This window comes from Helobdella robusta (genome assembly GCF_000326865.2).
Source record: "Helobdella robusta unplaced genomic scaffold HELROscaffold_1, whole genome shotgun sequence".
Classification (NCBI taxonomy): Eukaryota; Metazoa; Annelida; class Clitellata; order Rhynchobdellida; family Glossiphoniidae; genus Helobdella; species Helobdella robusta.
The window spans coordinates 6,468,053-6,478,353 of record NW_008703570.1 but is presented as its reverse complement, the minus strand read 5'-3'; the positions used below and the strand labels follow the sequence as shown (position 1 = coordinate 6,478,353).

Sequence of the window (10,301 nt, the reverse complement as noted above, 5' to 3'; positions counted from 1 at the left end):
TAGACAGTAATAAGAAATATAATGAAATTACAGAAGAGAAATTGAATAAGAAAATTAATTAATTTTTAATTACGTGTAACAATAGGGTGTGAAAATGTTTTTGTTTAAAATTTAACAGCGACTTCTGCCACACAAAACGAGCATTTCACATTTCATCTTTTAACTTTGTTAACACGAAATGATGACATTTTTTGATTTTTTACTGGGACTACCTCTATAGATTTAAATAACTAATATCTTTAAATTTTTATTATTTCAAAATTTATTTAATAAACGTTAATAACAATTAAATTGAATAAAACAAAATAAAAAAAGCTTTTTATTTATTTCTAAAAATGTATGCTTTTGCCTCTATCTATAAGTAATAAATTTGTTTTATTAATAAACTTTATAATGTACAAAATTATTTTAAATAAAATACCTTTTCTTCAAGCTATGCAAGAATGAAAGAAACTTCTTAAGAATCTTCTTCCGTCTTAATTTAACTAAGTTTTTAAATTATAAAATTCAAAATTAACAAAAATTTTAGTAAAGGTGTACAATTCAGAATACTATTTTTACATTAAGAGTGTAAATAATTTTAAAAATAAACTTAGATTAATAATTAAAATATGCACTTAGAAAGTGTCAGATTAATAAAATTTGAAACGAGTCACGATAAAGGTTAGCATTAGGGCCGGGATTAAAGTTGGTGAAAGCAAAATACCTTTAACTTTAACATTTAATTTAAATATTTGAGCATTTAAAAATGAAGAGCTTTAGTAACGAATCACTCGTTTTCTATGTATATAGTTTGTCATAAATATAAAGTATAATTACCCTTGCTTGCCTTATTCAACCCCTAACTATTATGTAAAAAAAATGTAATTTTATGCCCATTAATGATTAACGTTAAAAGAGTTCATCAAAGTATATTTTCATGCTCACCAATGTTGAAGATACTTTTAAAACCTACCATGCATAATCACATTACACTATTGATATTATTACACCGAAATACCAATCCATCTTTCTAAAAAAAACATTTCCATTGTAAATATTAAATATCCTACTGCCTACTCTATTTCAATTTATTTTAATTTTTAAATGTCCTAAATTATGTGTTTATTATTCCAAGTATATGAAACTAACAATCTAATTTTTACTATTATTAATCTAAGTTCACTTTTAAGTCTATTACTAATTTTAATAAAAAAAATAATTGCATGGGTAGTCTGACTTGTATACCTTTGCCAAATTTTTTTATAAATCTTATTATCACAATTTAAAAACAAGTAACAACAATATGTGATATAACTAATATATTTTATTTATTAATTTTAAATTAATTAAATACATAAAACAAAAAATTAAATATACAAACTGAACTGAACAACTATTAAGCTTTCAACGAATTTATTTGATTGTACTGTTGAAAAGTGGAAGTAGATTCTAAATATTGAAATATCGTTTATGGATATATATCAATCATACATATACATATATATAGAATACATCACTGTATTTATCAATGTATATATTTTATATTTATGCAATCATATAACTCAATGGTATCGTCATTTACTTTAGTTACAGATACAGCCCTCGAACGCAGTCGCGTTTATTTTTAGCGCACTTTAAATTTGGTTTTATTTTTTAGTTTTTATAACAATTATTTATCAAATTTTACAAAATTTATTTTTTTTAGTTATAAATTTTTAAATTATCGCTTTTTCTATTTACCTCATTTATGTTATTGCAATCTATGCCATCCAGTTTAACAATGATATTCTATACGAAATAGCCCATTCAAAACCTAATATATATGTCTTTAGTGTCGGACAGACAATATTCGAACCTCGAAACCGCGTGAGACCTGGTACTTTTATTGACTTGAATGTTGAATATAATGACATAAGTACATCCCGATCAATTTACAATTTTATTTCTCTAGCTCAAATCTTACGAAAAAGCTAAATGGCCATTGAATATTTTTTAACAGATTAACTTTTAAATGCCTATTCTTTGCTTATTTTGAGCGACGATTGAGTTATCTTGCCGTTTATTTAATTTTGAGATTTTTGTTGCACATGTATTGAGTTTTGTTTTTTATTACAATCAAATTGTGCAAATTTTAAATTTAATCTTTGAATTTAATCAAATTTTGACCAATGGGTGATACTACCAAATGTGATTATGAGCCTGGGTGCATTTCTAAATTTTTGACTAGAAACTCTGCCTCTGGCAATCATAATGACCATGATGGTGGTGTCAAGTCAGATGTAGTTAGCAGTTTGTTCAAGAAAGAATACCAAAATAATGCTGATAAGGTGGGTGGGTTGATTGATCTTATTTGCCCATGTTTTGGCTTAGGTATTACCAAAATTTGGCTTTGGCCAATTGTCCAAAAAAGTTTAGCCATTTTTTCAAATTCAGCTCCTGTCAAAATCAAAATGTTGGACAGAGATTCGGATTTGAGCTGAATTTTAGAGAAAAAGTAACAGTTTGAACTTGAAATTTGTTTATGTGGGATGTATGCATGCAAGTGACTGCAGTTCGTAGCCTTTGCATTTTATGTAACTTTTTGTTTCTTAGTCTTGGTTAATCATTTGTTTTTCCATTATGTTTCTATTAATGAATTGCCAAATAAATAAGTTAAAGCTATAAACCTTAAGACCTTGTTTTTGATGACTTGGAAAATTAAATTAAAAATTTTTTTATTTTGTTTGAATAATTAATATTCCTAATATAATAAAGAGTATGATGGACGAATGTGAGCCATCATTTATTCTAAGATGAAGATGAATTAGTTTTGGTATTGAATTGTTGGCTTCAATTAAGAGGTCTGATGCTTTCTAACTACACATTGTTAACATATCTGTCATGCCTTATAACATAAAATTTGATATGCTACCTAATTATCTTAATGCTCATGTTATTATCTTGGCAATGTACTAAAAATTCAAACATTACTTTCAAAATAGAACAAGAATTTACAAATTTCAAAAAGGACCAAACCTAAAAAAATTCCCGAAAATGCAAGGTTTTAAATCAATTTTTTAAAATCTTTTTCAATTTACTTTTTTTTGTTTTCCTTTTTCATTTGATTTAAATTTTATTGCTTCAAAAATAAGAGTTATTTGCTGTTGTTAATTGAGTTGAAGAGTTTTGTTTCTGAAATGGTTTTACTCATTTGTTTCATGTGAGTTTGCTATTTAGTTTTTAAAATCAACATTTACTAATAAAGTTGCTTAATCAACATCCAACAAATTTGTATCTACTTCAATATTTCAAAGGAAAATAAATGTTAATGACAATCAACTATCAAATGCACAAAAGAGAATTCTGAGCAAGCCATTCTTGAAGGAACAAAAAATTCAAAACCAGAGAACTGTATTTGTTGGTAACGTGTCCCTAAATTCAACCAAAAAGGTGCGTTCTTGGGTGAATGTAAAATTTGAATCAGTTAAAAAATAAAATGAAACCAAAATATTTGTGACTATATTTTTTTTCCTAAGTTGTTATAAATTGATTAATTAATATTTTTTCAGGATCTTGAAAATCATTTCAAGTCCTGTGGGAAAATTGAATCAGTTCGTTTAAGATCAGTGGTAAGTTTGTCTTATATAAATAATTATTATAAATTTACCTCAAAAAAATTGCTAAATTTTTTTTTAAATTTAAAATTGTAACAGCCTATTGCATCCTTGGAGAAGCCTAAGAAAGTATTGGTTATAAAGTGAGTAGTTAATTGAATTTCTATTCATTTTTTTCATTAACATTTTTGTTCAAATGCGAAGGTCATTATCTTAATCTAATGTGGTCTTGAGTTGACTTCAAAGATGATTTGCAATCATGAAAATTAACAGTTGCCATTCTTTTCATGCTAGGACAATTAATTGTTTATTATTATCTTAACTTCATAACTGTTTATTATTATCTTAACTTCATATCTTAACTTATTATTATTATCTTAACTTCATATCTTAACTTGCGTGATACTGAGGTGAGTGACAGATGTGGATGGCGTCGAGGGGTATTTCGGTTTCATCATAGGTAGCCAAACGGCAACCCCCGATCTCGGGGAAAATGTCGTCTAAATAATAGGTTAGGCTTCTTTGTGTTTAGTTGGCCATCCATTAAACATAATATAGGGTGCATCTATCAACACAAAAATTAAAAGACTGATTGAGTTATTACTTATGTTCCTGATGTGAATTAATATGTTGTAGAATTGTTTTTAGTAACTTGTAAAAAGTGCCTTGTTGAGTGTGAGAGTGAAAGCTTATGCACAAGAATTGTAATCAATTGTTGCTGCTAGGAACCGACTGCAAAATGACATCCGAATGAAATGAGGCAACGCCCCTTTCAGTCCCTGTTTGCTTAAATGAACCAGTTTCTCAGTCTGGAATATGTAAACTAAAAGATTGATAACACCACAGTCCGTCAACGTTAATTTCTCAATAGGACAATTAATTAACATTATTAAAATTTAGCACGAAAAGGAAAAGGAGTGAAGGATGCTTAACTCGAACCAAACATTGAAAATAGCGAAATTTTCAATATAAAACGTATCATCATCTTTCATTTATAAACGTTTAAATTATTGCGCAGGAAGGATTTTCATCCTAAACTCAAAACTTCAAATGCTTATATCGTCTTTCAAGATGCTTACTCTGTTTCAGAGGCTCTGAAGCTGTTAGTTGCTTTTCTATTTTTTATATTTTCTATGAATTATTATATATTACGTTTGTACAATATATTTGTGCTTAGGTGTGTACATTCGCCAAAAGCTGAAAATATTTTTTATTTATTATCCATATAGATAGATTGATGTATCTCACAGTTTGGCAAATCATTTATTATCTCTCTCTTACTTTATTTCTTTATGATGTGCACTCTAAAATAACATGAACCATTTACTTATTTATTTAAAGAACTGGGAAACCAGAAGTTATTACAAACTTGTACGGTCTCCGCAAGTGCACAAAGCGATATAAATATACATACATATACAAAATATGTATACATGCATTTACATACACTTAATTATGTTCCAGGAGGATGCATAGCATATAATAGTGTCAGTCACAAAAGTGTATCAGAGAAAAAAATAAAATGAAATAAATTAACAAAGAAGTCTTACTTAGATAGTGAAAATGAATGATGGAATACACATTACAGATTGACTGTAGGTGGATAAGAGTAAATTAGAGAAGGTATATAACAGAAAAGTAGTAAAATGAAAACAAATTTTAACAAATAATGAAATTAAGTGGGAGATAATTCAATGGAAGCAATAAAAGCAGTTGGGATGATGAAAATGAAATGCTTAGAAAGGATGTAATACATACATAGGTGTCTAAAAAATATATAAAGAAAGAAAGGAGATATAAATGCCGTAAATGTTCAGAAGGAATGAGTAGAAAGGGTTCAAATAAAGTATGCAAATGAGATTCCCTTAAAATGTTTAATGAAAAAGAAAAAAGAGAAAGTCTTAGAGTGTATAGTTGGTTGATAGTTAGAAACTTAGCTATGACAAAGGAAGGGCTTAAACTATTGGATTTCTTAACATGAGAGGCAGGACTATTGTCCCAAAGTGAGACACGGTAGATTAGGTACGGGTAGATAAGTGAATAGTAGAGCAGCTTTATGATGTGATTGGGAAGTTTAGTCTTTAGTTTATAAAGAATACCAAGAGTTTTAGAAAGTTTAGTTGCTGAAAATTGGATATGTGCCAACCAAAAAATTATCAGAAGTTATGTTTGGTCCTAAAAATTTAGGTAAAGGTGGAAAGCCATTGTTACACTGAGGACCGAACTTATTGACTAGCATGTATGGTTTGAAAAGGCATTCAACCCTTATTTGATTTAGAGTTATTTATTCATTTGGTTTAGAGTAATTTATTCATTCATTGTCGTGCAGAAACAACATGGAACTGGATGGATTTCATTTAAGAGTGGATAGTGCATCCAGCAAAACAGTTCGTTGTTTTCTTCATTTAGTTATATTTTACTATTGCAATTGTTTATAATTGCCCATCAACTTTTATATTTATTCTTTGAATGCATGACAACTTCATTCATTGTCTTTATTTACTTAGATTTCAACTCATTATATTTTGATTAATGTCAACTACCACAGTTTCTGCCATGTTTGTTAAGTGGTGATTTTTATTAACTTTTAATTTTTATTTGTTAGCACCAAAATAAGTCGTCCATTTTCATTGGAAATCTACGTTTTGGTTGGTCGTTTTTTCTAATGAAATTTTTGAAAATAACGTTTAATTAATATTAATTTTTCAAATGAAGATGCTGATGAAGAAAGTTTGAGGAAATTTTTTGAAGTTTGCGGTGAAATTAACTATGTTCGAGTTGTTAGAGATAAGTACACGAGAATGGGCAAAGGTTTTGCTTATATTAATTTCAAGGTAAGCCATTACAACATTTTCCATTGTTCATCATGTACATGACATCACATTAGCCATCATTTGGATAGTCTTATTTCAACTTTTTTTTGTTTAGGACTCATCTTCAGTTGATTTAGCGTTAACAATGGATGGTCAGGAATTTTGCAACAGACCTCTGAGAATTAACAGATCCATCTCAAAATCTAAAAAAGTTAAAAAACCTGAAAGTTCCAAAACTTTAAATGGAGCTGCTGCTAAAAAAGGGTACACTAAAGGGACTTTCAAAGATATTAGATCACAAAACGGACTGGAAGCTCAAGTGATTTTTTTTTCAAAAATTATTTGTTGCAAATTTTATTTAAACGTGCTTCATTTTGCCAATCAATTGATACAAGGACGTAAAAACTTGTGGCACTTATTAATCTAAGGAAGTTGTATAAATAAATTAGGCTTGTAACTTTATTGTGGCGATTATCACTAACAACGATCTTTTATAACTTTTTTGAACTTAGCCAACGTCATATGTTTAATTAACTGTTCTAAGTAGCAAAATTAACAAAAAATTGTGCGATAAGCAAAAAAGAGACAAACTTTTCTAATATTTCATCGCTTCCGTCAAAGTAGCTGGGTCTCTTGGTTTTATTGTCTTCAAAATAGGTTCAAATGAATGACGTATTTCTGTGAATAGAAGAAAGTGCACGCTTTAATTGTACTAAGCTTATGTTTTATGTGGCATTCATTGCGGTCGTAATGGATAAATTGACACACGAAATGAGTTTAGTTTCCGTATGTAAACTGGTAGATAGGGAACTAGAAACGTTTGAATGTAGAAGGGCTTGTTGTAGCGAAACAAATGTCGATGTTTAGCTGCTACTATATTTTCTTGTTTTGTGATAATATTCGTTCTTTTCTGATAATGTTTGATTTATACATCTTTTTATTTCGTGATAATGTTTGATGTATACACAATATCTTTTTTTTGATTTTCTCTATATTTTGCAGGTAAAATCTCGAAAAAGAAAAAGTGATTCAAACGACTTCTCTAGACCGGCAAAGATTAAAAAGAACCAATCTAATGGGTCCTTGTTCGACTCAAGTAAAACTGAATCGGCTAAAAAAAGGAAAACGGCCAAAAAATTAAAAAGAAAAGCTGCAAGAGAGTTGAAAAAAATTAAACTTGGTGAATTATTGAGCAAAAAATAAAAATTTATTTAGTTTTTTCTGTTTCTTTTATTTTTTATTTTACTATTAACGCTCTTTAAATTAAAATTTTTCAAGAAGTTGTGCACGAGTTATTTTATTTAAAAAATATTTTTAATTATATAATTATAATCATACATGATTATAATTATATATGATGACGTATCATAATAATTATATATGATAATATATTAATTATGATGACGGAAATAACAATGGCCCTCAGTATCCGGCAGAAGAGGGTGCGAAGAATCTCCGGAGACCCAGTCCATGGGGTTGTGGTGCAAGGCCCTGTGGATGGTCTGGCTACTGGCACCCCACTCTATAGTGTAGCGGTGCAAGGCACTATAGATGGAAGGACTACTTGTAGACCAAAAGGTTGGAGGTTTGGTACCTGGAGTGTAGGCACGTTGACAGGAAGAAGTTTGGAAGTGGTGGAGGAGCTGCAGAGGAGAATGGTTGACATGGCTGCATTACAGGAGATCAGATGAAAGGGTGAGGGTACAAGGTTTGTGGGGGCTAAAGGTGGAAGATATAAGTTGTGGTGGAAGGGGGATGATGGTACGGGAGGAGTTGGTGTGATGGTAAGAGAAGAGTTGGTGGAGAAGGTGTTGGAAGTGAGGCGGAGAAGCAATGGTGTAATTGTGGTGGTGATGGTGTTTGGAAAAGTAATAGTGAGGGTGATATCAGGATATGCTCCGCAACAAAGTAGGAAGGAAGAGGAGAAGGATAGGTTTTATGATGATGTTTCTGACGAGATTGGGCAAGCGGGGTTGAATGAGTTTGTGGTGTTGTTGGGTGATTTGAATGGTCATGTGGGGGCGGATGCAGACGGATATGAAGGTGTACATGGGGGATGGGGATATGATAGACGGAATAAGGAAGGGCGTAGAGTGTTGGAGTTGGCGGATGCACATAGCATGGTGGTGGGGAATACTTGGTTCACAAGGGAACCAGCGCGATTGATTACTTATAGGTCAGGGGAACATAGATCGATGATAGACTATATATTGGTAAGGGCCAAACATAGGAAGTATGTGAAGAATGTGAAGGCGATACCTGGTATGTTGCAGCATAGTATGGTTGTGATGGATGTGACATCAAAAGAAATGGGGAGGAGGAAGAAGGATAAGTTTGTGGCAAAGAGAAAGACATGGAAGTTGCAGGATGCAGAGGCGAGAAGGCATTTGAAGTGAAGGTGGCTGAAAATTGGGAGAGTGGTAAGGATGGAGATGTTTGGGAGAGATACAGGGACTGTGTGTTGGCTACGGCAGATAAAGTATGTGGATGGACGAAAGGAAAGTGTAGGCATGGTGAGACGTGGTGGTGGGATGAAGATATAAGAAGGGTTTTGGAAGTCAAGAAGGAGAGGTTTAGGGTATGGAGAAGGGACATGACGAGGGAAGCGGAGTCTGAGTATAGGAAGGCTAAGAAGGTTGCAAAACAGGCAGTGGCAACTGCAATGACGAAAGCATCAGATAGGTTAATGAAGGAAATGTAATTTGATGTGAGTTCGAGGAAAATGTTCAAACCAGCAAAGCAGTCAATGAGGGATAGGAAAGATGTTATAGGGAATGGATGTGTTTGGGATGGATCTGGCAAGTTGTACATAGATGAGGAGGAAAAAGCTCAGGTGTGGAAAGCTCATATGGAAAGGTTGATGAATGAAGAGAATGAGTGGGATGGAGATGTGGAATCCGCGATCACACACGGAACTATAGAGAAGGTGACGATGGAGGAAGTAGAGAAAGCAGTTAGAGAAATGAAACTAGGTAAAGCGACAGGGATTTCGGAAGTGGCGGCAGAACATATAAAAGCGAGTGGGGTGATAGGAATTGAAGTTATGATGAGAATTGCTAACAGTATGTTTGATGATGAAGGTATACCTGAGGATTGGCGACACAGTGTGTTGGTGCCGTTGTATAAGGGCAAAGATGTGAAAGATTGTGGGTCATATAGGGGTGTGAAATTACTAGAGCACGGAATGAAGGTAGTGGAGAGGGTGCTTGAGAGGAGGTTGAGAAGTATGGTGACAGTTAATGAAATGCAGTGTGGGTTTATGCCTGGTAGGGGAACGGTGGATGCGTTGTTCATGGTGAGAATGTTGCAGGAGAATTATAGAAAGAAGAAACGAAGATTGTACATGTGTTTTGTGGATCTAGAAAACGCTTTTGATCGAGTACCGAGGAAGGTCATTGAATGGGCGTTGAGGAAGAAAGGAGTGAATGAGAGACTTGTTAAAGCTGTGATGCAGCTGTATGAAGGGGCAAAGACAAAGGTGAGGGTTGGAAGGGGGATGTCGGACTCTTTTAGTGTTAAGGTAGGAGTGCATCAAGGATCAGTGTTATCACCGTTTCTGTTTACAATTGTGATGGATGCTGTGTGTGGAAACATAATGGAGGGGTTGTTATTTGAGATTTTGTATGCAGATGATTTAGTCTTGATGGCTGATAGCATGGAAGAATTGCAGTTAAAATTTGACAGATAGAAAAGTGTTATTGAAAACAAAGGGTTAAAAGTTAATATTGGTAAGACGAAGGTAATGGTGAGTGGGGAAGTTGGGGAGCGAGTGATAAGTAAAATAGACCCCTGTGGGGTATGTGACAGGAGAGTGAAGGCTAACTCGGTATTGTGTATAGAATGTCAGAAATAGGTGCATAAGAGATGTAGTGGTGTGAGGGGGGCACTGAAAAAGGTGGAAGGCACGTTCAAA

The 10,301-nt window shown here is 32.3% G+C and overlaps 2 protein-coding genes across 2 annotated transcripts in view; both read left to right on the top strand.

The window, feature by feature from the left end:
• Positions 1-2,150: 2,150 nt before the first annotated feature.
• Positions 2,151-7,591, top strand: HELRODRAFT_159077 (hypothetical protein; the record flags this gene model as incomplete). Its single annotated transcript, XM_009010995.1, has 10 exons — positions 2,151-2,309; positions 3,319-3,411; positions 3,531-3,590; positions 3,675-3,718; positions 4,594-4,677; positions 5,905-5,962; positions 6,181-6,223; positions 6,291-6,409; positions 6,504-6,707; positions 7,391-7,591. The coding sequence occupies 10 exons, from the start codon at positions 2,151-2,153 to the stop codon at positions 7,589-7,591; spliced, it is 1,065 nt and encodes a 354-aa protein (XP_009009243.1).
• Positions 7,592-7,803: 212 nt separating this feature from the next.
• HELRODRAFT_159076 (hypothetical protein) overlaps positions 7,804-10,301 on the top strand; it is a gene marked incomplete at both ends in the record, with an annotated part of 2,986 nt that continues 488 nt past the window's right edge. The window contains 2 exons of the mRNA XM_009010994.1: positions 7,804-8,046; positions 8,140-8,720. Coding sequence (XP_009009242.1) covers positions 7,804-8,046; positions 8,140-8,720 — 824 coding nt within the window. The remainder of the gene's footprint in view (positions 8,047-8,139; positions 8,721-10,301) is intronic.